Source organism: Zingiber officinale, chromosome 1A (assembly GCF_018446385.1).
Source record: "Zingiber officinale cultivar Zhangliang chromosome 1A, Zo_v1.1, whole genome shotgun sequence".
NCBI classification, from domain to species: Eukaryota; Viridiplantae; Streptophyta; class Magnoliopsida; order Zingiberales; family Zingiberaceae; genus Zingiber; species Zingiber officinale.
This window is the reverse complement of record NC_055987.1, coordinates 169,064,934-169,084,135: the sequence shown is the minus strand read 5'-3', so window position 1 is coordinate 169,084,135 and position 19,202 is coordinate 169,064,934. Positions and strand designations below refer to the sequence as shown.

The window sequence follows — 19,202 nt, the reverse complement described above, 5'->3', positions numbered from 1 at the left end:
CCTTCAAATTCTATTTGATCTATAAATGGTACAATATAAAGAGCAGATATTTTATAGGATTAAATGAAGTTAATTGTTTAAACTTTATACTAGCAAGATAATTCAGAAAATAAAAGAATGTCTTATTTTTTTATAAATAAATTTAGTCATTATTTTTTTTACAATTTAATAACACATACAAAAATTTGTTTACGTATCAATCTACTGTAAGTAAATTGTGCTAAATAAGTAGGACCAAGATAAACCGGTGATTACAAGGAAAATGAACAATACTGTTTTAAGAGTAGTCTGGTCTAGGACCCTAACTGGGATGGATAAGCCTCCACTAATCGATGACGCAATCTCAGCCATCAAATCCACGATCCAACGGTGCACATACGTTCTTATTTCGTCTTATAGGTGGAGACTGTAGCGCCTTTGCCTTGTCGTCTCCCAGCCCAGGCGAAAGAGTGAGCGCATTGTGGGCACGCGAGAGGGGAGAGTCAGCTAGGGAGCGGCCAGAGCGCTCGTATGTCTTTCCTTCTCTCCTCGCACCATGTCGTTGCCTCCTCTTCTTCGTCCTCCCGTTCGCGCTTTTGCTTCTCGTCTCCGTCTTCTCCCTCACTTCTGCCGCCGTCGCTCGCTTTTCCGGTGAACAGAAGGAAAAGCTACCGTCTGAGGCTCGCGTGTGCTAAGGATTCCGACACTGTCGCCTCCGGTGGCGATTCTAAGCCCTCAAATGGAAACCTGGTATCTTTTGTCCCCTTCTGCTATTGATTGTGAATTGGGAGTTTCGAGTTGATTGTTTTAGTTTCCGTGACCTTTACTCGAATTTCCTTGCGTCTTGGCTCCTATCAATGTTTGGGATCGTTGTTTTCGGGATCCTGCTGCCGTGTTAGCAGTGGAAGTAGGGGTTTTGCCTAGGTAGATTATGTATGCCTTCCTGTCTGCATTGGACGAATATATGCTGTTGATGAATACGACAATAAAAGATCTTGGTGTGCAATACATTTTTTGGTGTTTTACTTCTTTGAAGATTTCCCTTTAGTCCTGTTATTCGTTCAGAAAACATTTTTTTCTTAATGAATATTTGGTAAGAAAATGGGATAAGTAACAATAATTAATCATTTATCGGAGTAGGAAACAATTATTTTTCCCTTTCTACTATTCAAACTAAAGCTGTTTATAGCGACAGCGAGCATTTTGCAAAGGAAAAAAATTTCTCATTATTCTTTCTGCAAGTGGGCAGGATTATTAGGTCATCTTGGCTTAATAACAGAAGTGTATTCTAACGCCTGCATTCATGACTTTGACTTTTGTTGCACCTAGACATTTTGTGGGATTAGGAGTCCACTAGGACTCTTTCAGTTATTTTGTGTTGCATCTGGACTTTCGTCACTAAGAAGTCTATCAATCCAACTTGATTTCTTTACTAGATCATAGATGAACACTGAGATAATGGAATCGGGATCCAATCTCATACTGAGTTACTTGGTTCTATATATTTCATCAAAGTGACAGAAAACATTGTAGTGCTCATAAAAGACAAGCCATTGGTAGTAGCAACAACAAAAGTACATTGTTGGAAGAGGAGCTATACTCAGTAGCAAACTCCAGTCAAACAAAGAATCAGTAAAAAGAGAAGAGGGGAAGACGAGCCAACAAACTTTGCTACTGTGTTGCTATTTGCTAGATTATATGTATACAAATCTGTGTTTTTTTTTTTGTTGCACCATTAGTCAAAATTGATACAAAAGTACCAAGAATTGTCCCAAGTTTAGCTGACTCAGGTCTTGACAAAAATAGTGTGGCAATCTAATGGAAAGTTATCTGTCTACCTTCCAGATGTCATGACAGAAGTGTGTCTCATATGTCATTGTACTCATTTCCATAGAATATTCAGTGTGAACCATCAAATATTACAAGCTTCTTATGATAGACCTATGTACTACAAGAGTTCAGGTCACCTTGAGCTTTTGAAAGTGATAAAATGGTCAGTACATTAACTTTTTTTATAATGATTTTCACTGTTGCTTTATCTTAGGATTTTTATCAATTTAGATTTTATCACATTGTATTTGCATTCATATATCAGTATCTTTTTTTTTTCTCTTAAAATACGTGAGTGTATTCTTGTAGTTGCCTTATTCACTAAACAACTTTTGGCCCATCAAGTACATGGTTTGTTTATTTGGAAATACAAGCTATTCCATGGGTACTAACATGGCTGCCTGTGTCTATATCCACTGCAATTTTCTTCTGAGCAACCAAACTTTTGGTGCTATGATTGCTGTGCATTATGAGGTTAGATTGGTTATCACTTCTGGCAACAATACACAGACCTTATAGCTAAAGTTATTTTTTTTCATCTTTGAAGGTGTAATTTGTATAATCTCTCTAATTTCTTATGTTTAGTGAATACTTATGTTTCTTAAACAATATACATGTTGAAACTGTGCTGTTAGGTAAGTGGTTCGTAATTCAATAAGGAATGATTTGGGTATGTAAAGTGAACATTGGCTGTAATATGTGCATGCCTTTTGAATTTGATTAATTCTGTTTTTTGAATATTCTTAGCCAAAGAGTCGGAGGGACATTCTTTTGGAATATGTAAGAAATGTTCAACCTGAGTTTATGGAATTATTTATGAAAAGGGCACCACAACAGGTAACCCATTATCCATTATTTTACAAAACACTTTTGTTTATATAACTTATGAAGCTATCAGATCCATTTGTAAACTGTTCGAAATTCAGTCATATTATCCAGTTAACACGTGTGTTCTATACTCATTGCTAGTTCTTTTTGCTCTTGAAGGTTGTTGATGCCATGCGTCAAACTGTGACCAATATGATAGGAACACTTCCGCCTCAGTTTTTTGCAGTAACTGTTACTACGGTACTGTATTGCAACTCTTCAAATTTCCTTTTCAGTTTCCTCATCAGCATACTTAACAAAGTGTTTGTGGCATGTCGACAACCTTGTAGTTTTGTGCAGTCATGACTTGATGCTTTCATTTAAATTACTATTCTTTTACTTATTAGACATGCTAGCGAAGTGTAATTGTAATCTCGATAGTTTGGTGAAGTGATGAAAGTGATTATTTATTGCTGAGTATTGTGTATTTTGTTCTAATTACAGGTAGCAGAAAACCTGGCACAACTTATGTATAGTGTTTTGATGACTGGTTACATGTTTAGGAATGCACAATACCGTTTGGAATTGCAGCAAAGTGTAGAACAGATTTCCCTTCCTGATCCAGAAGAGAAAAATGTGAGTCTTCTTATCATTGCTATGTTGTTATTTCTTGCAATATCTACTTTGTCTCAAGAATGCATTCACTTTTTATACTTAGTTTGGCAGACTATGCTTTTGGGTTACCGATCTATATGACATTTGTTTCTTACTTTTTTCACATCAGTCTATCTAGAAATTCTGAATATTTTGAATGACTTATCCCTCTCTAGGATAGAGCTAGATGAGAAGAATAATTGAAGGATTTTTGTTGATTGGGTGGAAACTGAAGCCAAGCTAAAGGATTTTCAGTTTCTTGACATGCCAAACAAAATCACCATGATTAGACAAATTCTGATTTAGAAAATGAGGAAGAGATAATTTCTTATACAAAAGAATAGGTACACGACTCTCTTGTTTATAGAGAGAATTTACAATAGAAAGGAAACTAATGAAAAGGAAACTAAATAATAAGGAAACTAATTAAAGCTAATAATTGACAAATGATCTTTTCCTATTTTTTCTAATTTGTATATCTTTGATTTTAATGATGACAGGATTTCCAACACTCCCCCTCAAGTTGGTTTGTAGATATCTTCCATAGCCAGCTTGCTAGTCAACTTATCAAATTGTTTCTTGTGTAGTCCCTTCGTTAATACATCAGCTAATTGTTCATTTGTTGGAAGATATGTCATGCATATTACTCCAGTGTTGATTTTCTCCTTGATGAAATGTTTATTCACCTATATATGCTTTGTGTGATCATGAAGAACAGGATTATGAACTATGGAAATAGCAGCTTTGTTGTCACAATAAACCTTTATAGGAGTTGAAAAAGAAAGCTTCAATTCCTCAAGAATTCTTTTGATCCACATTACCTCACAGATTCCATGGGCAACAGCTCTGAATTCTGCTTCAGCACTACTTCTGGCTACCACATTTTGTTTTTTACTTCGCCACGTAACTAGGTTCCCACCAACAACGGAACAATAGCCTGATGTTGATCTCCTATCCATAACACTCCTTGCCTAGTCTGCATCTGTGTAGACTTCGACTTGAAGATGTCCATGTTTCTTGAATGATAAACCTCTTCCTGGAGTTCCTTTCAAATATCTCAATATCCTATAGACGGCCTCGAAATGTTCTGCTCCTGGTGAGTGCATGAACTTACCATACTAACTGCGAAAGCGATATCAGGCCGCGTATGAGACAAGTAAATCAATTTTCCTATGAGTCTTTGATAAAGGTCCCTGTTCTTTACTTCTTCAGCCCTAGTAGCTTGTAACTTCAAGTTAGGCTCAATTGGAGTCTCAACCATTTTACATCCCAGCAAACCTGTTTCTCCAAGGAGATCAAGAATATATTTTCTTTGATTAACAAATATACCTTCCTTGGACCTTGCAAATTCCATTCCGAGGAAATACTTAAGGGCTCCTAGATCTTTAATTTGAAACTCTTTTGCAAGTCTCCTCTTTAGGTCTGCTAATTCTGTTTCATCATCACCAGTTAAGATAATGTCATCAACGTAAACAATTAAAACAACAACTTTACCCCTTTTTAAATGTTTATAAAATATTGTGTGATCTGCTTGACTCTGCAAAAAACCATAACTAATAACAGTCTTTCCAAAGCGTTCAAACCATGCTCTTGATGGCTGTTTAAGTCTATATAATGCCTTGTTTAATTTGTACACTTTTTCACTACCAAGTCCTTTCTCAAATCCTGGCGGTAGACTCATGAACACCTCCTCTTCTAGATCACCATTGAGAAATGCATTTTTAATGTCAAGTTGATGAGGTCAATCTGAATTTGTTGCAAGAGATAACAGAATTCTGATAGAGTTTATCTTAGCAACTGGAGCAAAGGTCTCTTGGTAGTTAATCCCATAAGTCTAAGTGAAGCCTTTAGCCACCAATCTATCCTTGTACCTTTTAATGCTTCCATCAACTTTACATTTTATTGTAAACACCAGTTACACCCAACTCATTTCTTGCCTTTGGGTAGATTAACTATCTCCCAATTGTCACTTCTCCTTAAAGCATTCATCTCTTCCATGACTGCTAAATTCCAACTCGGATCATCCAACGTTTCCTGTATATTCCTTGGAACAAACAAGTGTGAAATCCTATAAGTGAAAGCTTTATGTTTTTTTGACAGTCTTTGGTAGGAAAGATAATTTGCAGTAGGATGATTAGTGCAATTTTGAACACCTTTTCTAATTGCTATAGGAACATCAAGATCGGGAATAGTAGGTGAAGAATTAGACACAATAAGAGGAATCAAAGTTGGACTTGTGATAGGGTTACCTGAAATTTCGAAGCCAGACTCGGTTTTTCAGACGGGTGTTGTGCAGGCTTGACATTTGAGTCTTTATTCTTCAGATGAAATCTCTTCTTAGTATAAACCTGAAGCTCAGAATTCAGATCACGATGATCAGTTTGTAGTATTTCTCCTCCTGATTGAGAGTTTCCAACACTAAGCACTAGAGGTGGGTGATTATTTTCAAGATTGTCGGAAAAAATGATATTGGGAAGTGGGTTAGAAATGTCCAAAAAATTATCTTTTTCTTCACTTGTCGTCTCCTGAAGAGAATTTTTAGAAAAATAGGATTTTGTTTCTAAAAAGGGCACATCCATGCTCACAATTTTTTTTTTGGTTTGAGGATCGAAACACTTATACCCCTTTTTATTCGACGAATAACCCAAGAATACACGTTTTATAGCACGTGGTTCAAGTTTTGAACGAAATTGACATGGAACATGAACATAGACAGTACATCCAAAAAATTTGATAGACAAATCAGAAAATAATCTAATTTCAGGAAAAAAAATTTTAAGACAATCAAGAGATGTTTTGTACTCTAACACCTTAGTAGGCATCCTATTTATCAAATAAGAGACTGTTAAAATTGTTTCACCCCATAAATATTTAGGAACATTCATATAAAACATCATGACACGTGCTACTTCAAGTAAATGTTTATTTTTTCGTTCTGCAATGTCATTTTGTTGAGGGGTATCTCGGGAAGTGGATTGATGAAAAATACCTTTTTCATTCAAAAAATCACCCAAGTGCTCATTAAAATATTCTGCTCCATTATCAGAATGTAAAATACAAATTTTGGTTTGAAATTGGTTTTCAATCAGAGTGTAAAATTTTTTGAACAAATTTCTCACTTCCGATTTTTTATTCATTAGATAAATTCAACATAAACGTGTATGGTCATCAATAAATGTTACAAGCCATTTTTTTCCAGAAAGAGTAGTAATTTTAGATGGGTCCCAAACATCACTATGAATCAAGTAAAAAGGTTTGGAGGCCTAGTAATTTTTTGGCAAATAAGTTGAAGGATGAAATTTTGCAAAAAAAAAAGTTTCACAATGTAAAGAAGAACAATCAATGCCTTTAAATAATTCTGGAAATAAGATTTTTAGATAAGGAAAGCTAGGATGTCCTAGTCTATAGTGCCATAGCATTATTTTTTCTCGAACTGAGTTTGAACTAATACTGTTAAGACTCTGAGCTTTTTTATTACTAACAGGTATTTCATCCAAGTAGTAGAGACCTTCAATCATCCTAGCACGCCCAATCCTCATCCTCGAGTTCTGGTCCTGAAATTCACAATGTGATTCAAAAAATATAATACGACAATTAGAATCTTTAGATAGTTTACTAATAGACAAGAGGTTGCAGGCTAATTTAGGAATATGAAGAACAGAATTGAGATTAAATTGTTCAGTCAGTTTGATAAGTCCTTTGTCTGCAATAGGTGAAAAACTATCACCGACAATTCTAATTTTCTCATTTCCAGAACAAGGGGAATAAGTATCAAATAGGTGAGAGCAACTAGACATGTGGTATGTGGCTCCAGAATCTATGATCCACGGAGAGTAGTTTAAACAAGAGAGAGCTTTAGACATGTGGAGAGCTTTAGGATTGCTACCTGTTTGTGCCAAGGAAACACTAGGAATACGAGATGAGAAGTTGGATTTTATCAGTTTCAAGAGTTCATCCATCTGCTCTTTGTTGAAGAGACCTGTGTCGGCTTCATTTGTGGTAGGAATTCCACGATTCTTCTCTCCTTGCTTGCTATTTTTCCAGTTGGCAGGTTTGCCATGAATTTTCCAACATGTTTCACATGTATGGTGACGCTTGTTGCAAAAATCACATCAAACCCGGGGCTTATCATCAGACCTGCGCTGGTAATTTGCAGCATTAGTAAATAAGGCAGAATTTTCAACTGACTCACTAGTACTCCTTTTTCCGAGCATGACACTCCTTCGGCTTTCTTCTCTTCTGACTTCGGCAAATACTTCACCAATGGATTGGAGAGGAAGTCTCCCAATAATCCTTCCTCGTACTTCATCAAATTCGACGTTGAGACCAGTAAGAAATTTGTAAATACGACCGTCTTCCATGGTTTTCTTGTGGTGGTTGCATTCATCAGCAGATTTCCATTCGTATATGCTGAAGAGGTCAAGATCCTGCCACAATCTTTTTAATGAATTGAAATATTTTGTGACAGAATCATCTCCTTGACGCATTTCCTCCAACTTTAAAGTCAATTCAAAAACCTGAGATTGGTTACCCAGGTCAGAATACATCTGACTAACATTATCCCACAACTCTTTTGCAGTAGGATAACACATGCAATTGGTACTTATATCCTCCTCCATGGAGTTGACTAGCCATGTCATAACCATGGAGTTTTCAGCATTCCATATGGCATGCAGCGGATCATTAAGAGCAGGAGCCTTCTTGTCACCCGTGATATAACCGATTTTTCCTTGCCCACGGATATACATTCGGACGGATTGCGACCACCGAAGGAAATTGTCACCATTTAGGAGGATGCTGGTGATCTGGATTGAATGAGAGTTGGAATGGTGTTGCAGGGTCTCAGAAGGTTTTACCATAGTGGCAGGGATTGTAGTGGTTTCGGACGTGACTTCTGACATCGCTCTGATACCAACTTAGAAAATGAGGAAGAAATAATTTCTTATACAAAAGAATAGGTACACCACTGACCACTCTCTTGTTTATAGAGAGAATTTACAATAGAAAGGAAACTAATGAAAAGAAAATTAAATAATAAGGAAACTAATTAAAGTTAATTAAAGCTAATAATTGACAAATGATCCTTTCCTATTTTTTCTGATTTTTATATTTTTGATTTTAATGATGACAGGATTTCCAACATTATGGTTATTTCCAAATTAATTGGCGTGTATAACATTTCTATTTGTAATGATTCTGTAAACCATTTATAACTATTGAGTGTTTTTTCAATCCAATTAGAAACTAACTCATGAATAGTCTCTTAATGACATTAGGATTTGGCTATTGTCATGCAGAGCTGCAACAAGTGGAGCTGAACCTAGCTTTAACTTTCTCAGGTTTATCTCTGGAAATGCTTAAGAAACCTGAGCCAGATACCTTTATGAAGTTTTAACCTGAGTTCAGCTTTACCTAAGCATGCTTATGAATTGTTTATTATTACTTTTAGTTTACTGATATGAAGGGGAGCCTTGGCGCAACGATAAAGTTATTGTCATGTGATCAAAAGGTCACGGGTTCGAATCCTAGAAACAACCTCTTGTAAAAAGCAGGGTAAGGCTGCGTACAATGGATCCTTCCTCGGGACCCTGCATGACGGGAGCTTCGTGCACCGGGCTGTCCTTTTTTTTTTACTTTTAGTTTACTGACATGCTAACTGTTTGCTTCATCTCTTCCCTGTCTCAAGGCTTTTGTCAGAGAAATCTTCCCACTGATCTTTCATATAATTTACCTCTTAAAATGGTGCAGAAGGATTCAGATCATGCACCTGGTACACAGAAAAAGGTGACTGGAGAAGTTATCAGATGGAACAATGTAACTGGTCCTGAAAAAATAGATGCTGTAAAATACATAGAATATCTTGAAGCAGAAATAGAGGAATTGAATCGTCAAGTTGCAAAGAAGTCTTCAAATGGACACAATGAACTTATGGAGTACTTACGAAACCTAGAACCTCAAAATATAAAGGTATAACTATTTTATCAAATTTTCTATTTATCACTCCTGAAATTCTGTTAAAAAACATATTTCAAAATGTGTACCATTAGGTGCTTTTTGTTATGACTTAATTGCAAAATTTACCTTTCATTGTAGCAAAGTTTTTCTACTTTTGCATCTTGTTATCTACATTTTATTGGTGTATAATGTTTATGCCCAATGGATGACACAACTAAACACTTGCTTCCTTGTCATGAACCATGTATTTTCTTGAATATTTGTCTACCTTTATTCTTCTACATGTAATGGCACGTTGTTGCTTAGAATTGCGCATAACTACTTCATGTTCAATGCATTTCTTCCTATTTCTATTTTTCTTGTTCTACTAATCTATCTAATAGATATCCTACCTCCTTGGATTTGTGCATACTCGCCCTCTTGCCAAACATTCCACAAGTAAAGCTTCGGGTGTGCACACACTGTTCTCTTGTTAAATACACCCAACTGGCATTCATTTGTTTCCCGTCTATATAAGCATCATATTTCATATTTTCATTTATGGGTATCCCACAAAATTTTCAACAACTTTCTAAAAGTATTTTGCATTAGTTTTGTATGCTAGAGGAACCACCTTGTTTGTGGAATACAGTAGAATATAATATTTGAGTTAATCTCAGCAAATGGTTTAACAAGTTTTGGTAATTAGTTTTGTCATGATTCCTGTATATATATAAATCAATCTATTCTGTCACAAACCTGTTAAATTAGGTGGCTATCAAATTTAGGTTCCTTACAATAGATGGGTTGTTTGTGCCCTTGGACTGACATGAATGCCTGCCTCAGTCTCTGAGTACTTTATGTTTTTGGCTAACTGCTTATCTATACTGTTTTGGTTCTGCCTTCATGCCATTGATAGATTAGGTGGTCATACTAAAAACTTAAAAAAACAACTTTATACAACTGAAGCTGCCTGTGGGGTTTATACAAAAGTAATTCTATAAGACAATATTAATTATCACGACAATTTTACAACTGAAGCTACTTTGGAACTTTGTTACTTTGTGTTGGAACAGTTAGGACCAGCAAGAGGGGATTGGATTTATCTATCAAAAAGTAAAACAAACACCTTTCTCGTCCGTTCAACTCAGATTAGCAGCAATAGTATAATTAAAATAAACAACAAGAAAATAAAGAAAGAGGCGCAGGGTTTACTTGGTTACAACCTATGTGGTTGTTAATCTAAGGACAAAGAAAGCTCTAAAACTCTCCTTCGGTGAAGGTAGAGAAGCCTCTTATACTCGTTAATTACTATTGCTAGGAAAAGAATACATGAGTTGTTTTATAGCCCCTAGAAAATCTTATACGTGGTTTGAAGGCGCCTTCCAAAGGGTTGGAAGGTGCCTCCAGCAAAACACCAAAGGATAAAGCTTTATCTTTGGCAACGACTAAAATCAGCCTGGTCGAAAGCGCTTTCCATAGGGCTGGAAGGTGTCTTCGTATTGTTCATCGAAAGTGCCTTCCACAGTGAAGGTGCGGGGGCGCCTTCAATTAACTTTGAAGGCACCTCCAACAGCAATTCCAGCCTCCTTTCGCTCTTCTACTGCTCTGATCGCCTGGGTGATTGCGGCCATCCGAAATAGAGCTCACCCGGACTCATTTTTCGGTCTTTTCCTCGAGCAGGCTTCTGCTCCGGCTTCTCGTCCCTCGGAACGTCTTGCACGCCCTTCTCGCCCACCAATGTACTCTTCCGCAGCACCTCGTCCCTTGGATTCATCGAGCCTGTCCGCTCCCTTTCCATGTCATCCTTCTCGCTAGCTGCGTCTTCCGCTCGACTTGTGTTCCTAAGCTCCTGCACACTTAGACACAAGGGTCAAACACAACAGGACCTAACTCAACCTGACTGATCATATCAAAACTACCACGGAGTTCCAACACTTTGTCTCTTTGTCACTCAAACAGAATGATAATCTATTTTTGTTATTTACTGGAAATATGAAGACGATGGATAGAGGTACGTACACAATAGATGATTTAATAAAATGAAAGGCATTTAAATGTCTTTTATTTAACTCAAGATATGAACTACCGAATTGAAGGAATTCCTATAGCCTACTCTGAATAACAATTTGTTGTTGTTTGTTTGAAATATTACATGAAATGGACTAGTTGCTAGCAATGATAGTTGGCATTATTAACAGCTATGGGAATTCACATTATTAACATCAAACACCCATCTTCCACTCGTAACATTGCCTATACGATTGATCTTAATGGATTTTTGATCTACTGTGGTAGGGGTTGGTAGCGTGGAATCCAAAATAGGTAACTACTATTTTTTACATGATTGTAGCTTGATTGTCCATTAACATTTCTATGCCAGCACTTAACTATATAACACAATATGTTGGCTAACTATGTGTTTGCCCTATTTCAACTTTCTAATTGATCAAGTCCTAATATTTTAATACCAGAATTTATGTATTTTTCTGGAGAATTTATATTTTACAAGTTTATATTTTTTCCTCATATTTCTGAATTACTTTCAATTAATTTTTTGTGAGTCTCTTATCTTTTTTATTTTTTATTTATAAATTTATGTTTCAGTTTTATTCAAAGCATGACTGATGTCACAAGGTGGGTCAACAAGTCAGTGTTTTTGTTTATATTTTTCTCATAAATTATGTAGGATAGACTAGAGAGGTGCATTACCTCTTTCTTAATTAAAACTACCATACTAATGTCCACACATTTTGTAAAAAAAATAGGCAGCCCGATGCTTGAAACTTCTGCCAATATGGGTCCCAAGGAAGAGCGTACAGTCTTATCCTGTTTTGCCAGAGGCTATATTGCAGAAAAAAATGAAAGATAAGCTACAATAAATGAAAATGAATTTGATCATGAAATATGGTGTAGTTTAGTTGGAGATATATTTGCAAGTCTGAAAAAACTATGCTCAACTAATTGTACATTGAAACTTCTCAGTTAGGGGGAATTTCTATTAGAACTACTACAATCATCAACTCAATTTTAAGGGAGGGAGCATAAGGGCCATGCTTCGGCCCAATGGGTCCCTTATTATGCCAATTTACATGGTCGAATTTCAAAACATGCACCAGTAGTTTGAATGACCTAAGATGGATTTCGAGTTGACTCTTTGGTTCCTTGCATCTGGTAGAGACTGAGGTTTTCTGTAGTCCTAATATTGACTCTTTATAATATTCTAAGAGGTTATGTAGTCTTAAGATTTACTCTTTGTAATATGCTAAGTATCTGCACGATCACTTTCTGCAGGAGCTGACAAGCAGTGCAGGAGAAGATGTTGTTTTTGCTATGAATACCTTTATAAAGCGCCTTCTGGCTGTTTCTGATCCTGCACAAATGAAGGTTAGATTTGTTTATGATTTCTTGATATCTTTCATGTTTCATTCTGCACGGTCAGATCTACATGTGCGTGTTTGGTGTAGTATTACATTGCGTGATCAATTTCATTCATGAAATTCTCTTACAACCCTTGTATCTTTGGTTGATCAAACTGCTTCTAGCATACACGACTTCCAACTGCAAGAGGAAGAGAAGATCCATTCTCTTTCCCAGATGGCCTTCCTTTAAAACTAAGCTCTTGTTGGAGGCTATGAACCCTATCACTTCTCTCACTGTTTCGATAGGCTCATTTTTAATATATTGTCTCACATGTCCCATGGATCATATCGTGCATTTTAAGGAGTTGAGAATGTGCACCTCTGTCCTTATCAGTGAAATTGATTTTGTTACTTTTAGAGTTATTATGCTCCTGTTAGGCATTCATCTAGAGATTTTTATGAAACACAAGTTTACAGAGAAGAAAAAAACTACTCTTAAGGTTTTCGTGGATATAAATTTCTAGTTCCCTTCAGGATAGATCTGCTCCTGTTTGGTAACATGTATGAGGTAACATGTATGAATGAATGTGCAACACTCACCACATCCTAGCTCTCACACAAATCATTGTGAAATACTATAACAACAACAACAACAACCAAGTCTTATTCCACTAGATAGAGTCGGTTATATGGATTCTTTTATATCATTGAGCTCTATCTCTTATTATATCATTATCTATATACTTAAATAAATTTTATTGTTACTAACCAACTCTTTTTTGGTCTTCTCTTCCTCCTTTGATATGTGTGTTTGTCATAGTTTCATATTGTCTAACTGGAGTATTTATTGACCATCTAAGTACATGCATGTACTATCTTAAACGTATCTCTCGGAGTTTTTCTTCAATAGATGCAATTTCGACTTTCTCTCTAATATTTTTATTTCTTATTTTGTCCATCATCGTATGTCCACACATCCACCTTAACATTGTCATCTCTACAACTCTCATTTTTTGCTCATGTGCTCGAGTCATAGCCTAATATTCAGCTCCATATAACATAGTAGGTCTAATTGTCGTTTTATAGAACTTTCCTTTAAGTTACGGTCATATAAAATACCCGACGCTCTTTTTTATTTCAATCATTCTGCCTGTATTCTATGTAAGACATCTCTCTCAATTCTTCATTCGTTTTATAAAAATGATTCTAAATAGTTAAAGCTCTCGATTCCAGACAATTCATCATTTCCTATCTTTAAATCATTGCGAAATAATTCTTATTTAAAGGAAACATCATATTGTGGATGGGTAGCTGACTATATGATGAAGCATTGTCTCTCATGTAACAACAGCATTCACAGTGGTGAATACTATCACTCCAATGACAAAATGATAAATAATTGTATAGTGAGAAACTTTAGACATTGGTGGTTGTTTATGATTTGTTTTGTAGTGAAAATTAGTGGATAAATTAAACTCAAATCATAATGAACTGCAATCAGCAGGACAATTTGGAAAATTTAGGAGCTAGTAACATAACTAGTAAACAAATATCACAAAACTGCTTCTATTGGCAAGGTTATATTTTCTTGATACATTTATCTTCGGCTTCAGAGCTTACTCTTGCCTCTTTCAGACCTCAGTGACAGAAACAAGCGCTCCCCAACTCGCTAATCTGCTTTATTGGCTGATGGTAGTCGGGTACAGTATTCGCAACATTGAAGTTCGCTTCGACATGGAAAGAGTCCTCGGCACTTCCCCAAAGCTTGCAGAGTTACCACCGGGGGAGGACATATGAAGCTGCTGTAAACTCATGAAAGCCAACAATGTGCACCTCCAAGGCAAATCATCCAAAACCAAGGTAATAATGTATCGGCCTATCTTTCACACCGATAGAACATTCCATGTAAGGATGGGCCTTGGGGGAAAAAGATACTATTTAGATACAAATTTACAAATGAGATTGGACGTACAACAGTTAATAATTTGATCTTTTTTGTTCCTCTATGGGATAATTTTTTTTTTTGTAGCAATTTAAGTACAAATGCTAAAAGAGTTGGCATTCAAAATAACTTTTGCGTGTGGTGATACTCAATGTTGTAGAATGTGCTCTTAGCCTGTTTATATAATTAGAGACTTTGTAATTTAGTTTAATCTTAATGACAATAAGTGAAAGCCCTCTAACTTGGTTTATCTTCAATAATCTGGCAGATATTTCTAGTTATCAATATATTAATTCTAGTTAGTATTTTTTAAAAAACATTTACAATATTTAAATGTGAAATTTTCATAAAGTATTTCAGGAACAAATTAGTTGACCAATGAAAGTCCATGTCCTTATAATTTTATAAGAAAAAGACAAATTGTCCACGAAAACAATTTACTAGATCTATATATTTTCAAATAATAAATTCTAAAAAAATGTCTAATGTATTAGAATTTGTATTTTTTTAAAAGGAAAAAAAAATTAAAAGTTCATTCTTAATTAGTAAAATCATGAAAAGAGTATCTCTTGTTTTTTTAAAAGTTAAAAGTATTCTATTATATTTTCTTATAATGAAAATGCTTTTATGTTAAAGATTCAATTTGACTAAAAATTTATATAAAAAATAATTGTAACAACTAATTAATAGCTATTATTAATATTATAAAAACTACTTAATATAAAATTATTATAACAACTAATTAATAGTTATTACTATTTTTGGTAGCCATTTACTTTTTTTATTATGATTTTAATCATTTTAAAATATTTTTATCAAAATTAAGTAATATTAATCAAGTTAGTACAAAGTTTATTATATGTATATTATTTTTAATTAAATTAAAAAAAAATAATTTAATTTCTATTAATTTGGGTTGAATTAAAGATATTTTAAAAATAGATACTGTATTTGACGTTTTAAAAATATCACCCTTATTCATGACAAATGAATATCAACTTTTAGAGAATAATTATTTATCTACACACACAAAAAAAAGTTATAACTAAAATATCCTTTTTGTTTGGGTTGGACTCGGACTTGAAGGCCCATTTGGTTCGGGTTTCCCTTCAGCTCGAATTTGATCCGATAACTCGAAGAGTCGTTCCTAGAAAGCGAAGGTGAGAGAGGTTCGTCGCCCACCGATCTCGAACAAACCCTTCCTCTGCAAGGAAAAGACGACCGATCAAGGAAAAGGAAGCGTTCGCGCCTCCCTCCGCCCGGCGGCGATGGCTCCTCAACCGCCGACTTCGGAGCTCAACATCCAGCAAGTTCAGCAGTTCCTCACGAATTCGCTGTCGCAACGGGGACCGTCGGCGTTGCCCTACGCCGAGGACGTGAAGTGGCACATCCGCCAGCATTTGGTCGCCGTGATGGGGGCCTTCCCTTCCCTCCGCCCACGCGCCTCCTCGTTCACGCACAACGACGGCCGCTCCGCACACCTCCTCCAGGGCGAGGGCACCATGCCGATCTCCTTCCGCGGTGCCGTGTACCACCTTCCCGTCGTCATTTGGCTCCTCGAGTCCTACCCGCGCCGACCTCCTGCCGTCTACCTCACCCCTACGCGCGACATGCTCGTCAAGCCTGGGCACTCTCTCGTTGACCCTTCCGGCCTTGTCCGTGAGGACGCGGTCCCCTACCTCCGCTCTTGGGTCTACCCTGCTTCCAACCTCGTCGATCTAGTCCGATCCCTCTCCCACCTCTTCGGCATCGATCCCCCTCTGTACACCCGCCCGAGCCACACGCCCTCTCCTCCCGCCCCTTCCCCCTCTCCCTCTTTTGCATCCCCATATGGAAGCGGTGGTGGCGAGCCTACTCGTTTTCCTCCTCCCCCTTCGACGCAGGCCCACTTCTCAGCTCGCCCAACCGAGGACCCCTCTGAAGTCTACCGCCGCAATGCTATCTCCAAGATCCTGGAGTCCGTCCATGCTGACATGGCGACGCTGCGCCACTCTCAAGAGGCCGAGATGGAGGGCCTCTTCTCTACACAGGCCGAACTGCGGAGGCGGCAGCAAGATCTCAGCCGTGGCCTCCAGGAAATGATTCAGGAGAAGGAGGGCTTCGAGCAACAGCTGCAGCTTGTTCTCATGAATTCGGATTTGCTCGAGGGGTGGGTCAGAGAGAATGAGGAGCTGTGTCGGCGTTGTCGTGAGGGGGTAGATGTGGATGATGTCTTCGAGCCTGTCGATGGCCTGTCAAGGCAGATGACGGAGTGCACTGCTGCTGACATAGCAATAGAGGACACAATCTATGCTCTGGACAAGGCTGTTCAGGAAGGGGCAATACCGTTCGATTCATATCTGAGGACTGTGAGGACATTGTCGAGGGAGCAGTTTTTTCACCGAGCGACAGCAGCTAAAGGTCGTGCTACTCTGGTTCATGCCCAGGTTACAAGTATGGCTTCAAGGACGCAACAATATGTTTCCCAATGAAGGTCAGTGGTGACTTTTAGCCTGCACACTTTTCTCCTTGTGTGATTCTTTTCTGGAATTTCCTAGTTTGGTTTTACTGATACCATCCACTCATAGTCAAGGGCAACTCATCGGCCCCAAAGATGTTAATGGAGTTAATGCTATAATCTGTTGTTGGGGATATAAGCTTTGACGGTTGAAGAATGCTTCATTAGTACAACATCTCTTCTCTTTCTGAATTCCTCCTTGATAGTGCATGATATGTGTTTCTGGGAATTTATATGTTATCCTGATCCTCTCATGTGTGGATAAGACATGAAAGTTTAACCTGTGTACTATTTTTCATTCCTAGTAGAGTCAGTCGGTGTAATTTTTTCATTCATATTTTATGTTAAAGACTTGAGATTGTTCACGGATCTGTCAAGCAACGATATCATTATTTCTGATATAAGAATTCTGGTTATGTTTCTGTATCTATGAACTGGATTTTTTTCCTGTGCGTTTGTTGTTGCTTATTGATGGAGGCCTTTATTCTTAGTGGCCTAATTGCATGCCAACTTGCACATTAATTGCGTTTTGTTTTTTAGAGTTTGGATGTAAGAGTGATACACTACTACATGATGTTTTAATCGAAAATTAACACAAAACATGTATCTCAATTCATATAAGTTGAGCATGTCACTATTTCTTGCAAAAAGTTGTTCCTTGGTCAATAGTGATACACCACCTTTGTAAGCATTATGGATCTGTATTTGTTGATCATTGTTCACCAAAACGAATAGTGAACTCTCAGATTTGTGTTCATTGATTTCTGATTTCTCCTCTTTGACCCATATTTTTGTACCTTTTGATGGATCTCTGGGTCACATGGCAATCAATTACGACTTTCTTACCTCGGCTAATCATGTTATTCAATAACCAATTTTGAGCTAAATCCAAAAGTCACAACTACCCAACTCCATTCTAATGTGTATATTGATCCTGTCAACCTGCAATATCTAACGTCTATATTGATCCTGTCAACCTGCAATTATTTGACAATGCAGCTGCTGCTGATGTTTGCATAGTAGAGATTTAAAAGTATTGCTGCAGGTGTTCCCTTGTAGAAATTTAGACGTATTAATTGGACTGTTTGGACATATCCTTTTTCTGTCAGGTTTACAACTATGAAAACCTCATTCTAAAGATTGGTTTACTTCGTCCTCCCACCCCTTCTCTTAGTATTAGCTTTGTGATATAAAATGGGAATTTGTTGTGTTATCATGCCTAAAGCTCTTCTATTACCTGATCAATATTTTTTGGTAGCCAACTTCACACAGACTGATATTGTTTACAGCAAATATTAAGAGCCAATCACTTTTAAGTTAACAGTTATTAATAGCTCCATTTTGTTGACTCAATAAGTTAGATTCTTTTTTGCATTTGAGTCAATAACCAATCTATCTTCTCATCCAATTAACCTACCTGCATGAACTAAATTACACCTCTTCGAGCATGAAATCTGTGTTTGAAATAGTTAGACCATGATCTATATATTTTATCCACAAGGATCTAATAGCTCTAAGCCTTGCTTCAATGATGATTATGAATAAAATCAAGTAATTGAAGTTAGCAGTAGAGGTGCTGGATCACTGCTGGATGATTATAACAATTAGTTCGATTTATTACTTCTCATTTGAGTTCAGAAAATTCGTATGTTAAACTACTATTTAGTTAAATGGCACAGAACTTTACCTCACTGATTATTGCTAGCAAAACTAAGCATTCGGTACGAACAAAGCGGTTGAAATTCATGATGGATGAGCGTTGATTTATGTGCTTTGTCAATTAAAATTTCTTTTATTTTTTTATTTTCCTGATTTATCAAAGTTCATTTGATAGAGATTTTTCTACTGGATCAAGCTGAATGAATATTCAAGCGAAATATATTTCGGTTGAAAGTGAAACTTCTTGATGGACTTTGCATTAAGGTTGTGGTTAACTATCAGCTTGTTACTTTATATTATGGAAGTTAACTGAAGAGTAACAAGTGAAGTGCTTTTAACAGGTTCAGAGTGTAACCAAGCTTAAGACATGTATCAATCTGTTGAGTCAAGAGTAAATTATCCAATGCTTTACTTATTTCGATTCTAAAATTCTGCATAGTTTATAGTGGTTGTAAATCAAGTTAAGAGACGATTAGCGATTAGATTCTGTTAGTTGAATATAATTTCAATCAACTAAAATATACTAGCTGACTAGAAA

General features: G+C 36.7%; 2 protein-coding genes across 3 annotated transcripts; both read left to right on the top strand.

Moving 5' to 3' along the window:
- The first annotated feature begins 403 nt into the window (after positions 1–403).
- Positions 404–14,572, top strand: LOC122038374. The gene is made up of 7 exons (XM_042598095.1): positions 404–729; positions 2,557–2,646; positions 2,797–2,877; positions 3,121–3,252; positions 9,019–9,237; positions 12,499–12,591; positions 14,202–14,572. Exons 1-7 carry the CDS (start codon positions 511–513, stop codon positions 14,361–14,363), a joined length of 996 nt encoding a protein of 331 aa, XP_042454029.1. The 5' UTR covers positions 404–510; the 3' UTR covers positions 14,364–14,572.
- A 1,090-nt stretch (positions 14,573–15,662) lies between these two features.
- LOC122038373 (protein ELC-like) lies at positions 15,663–19,022 on the top strand. 2 transcript variants are annotated; one of them, XM_042598094.1, is made up of 2 exons: positions 15,663–16,981; positions 19,006–19,022. In XM_042598094.1, exon 1 carries the CDS (start codon positions 15,777–15,779, stop codon positions 16,977–16,979), a length of 1,203 nt encoding a protein of 400 aa, XP_042454028.1. In that variant the 5' UTR covers positions 15,663–15,776; the 3' UTR covers positions 16,980–16,981; positions 19,006–19,022. The 2 variants fall into 2 exon arrangements, with proteins under 2 accessions (XP_042454028.1, XP_042454027.1); XM_042598093.1 differs by lacking the exon at positions 19,006–19,022 and adding an exon at positions 17,076–17,433.
- The last annotated feature ends 180 nt before the right edge of the window (positions 19,023–19,202 follow it).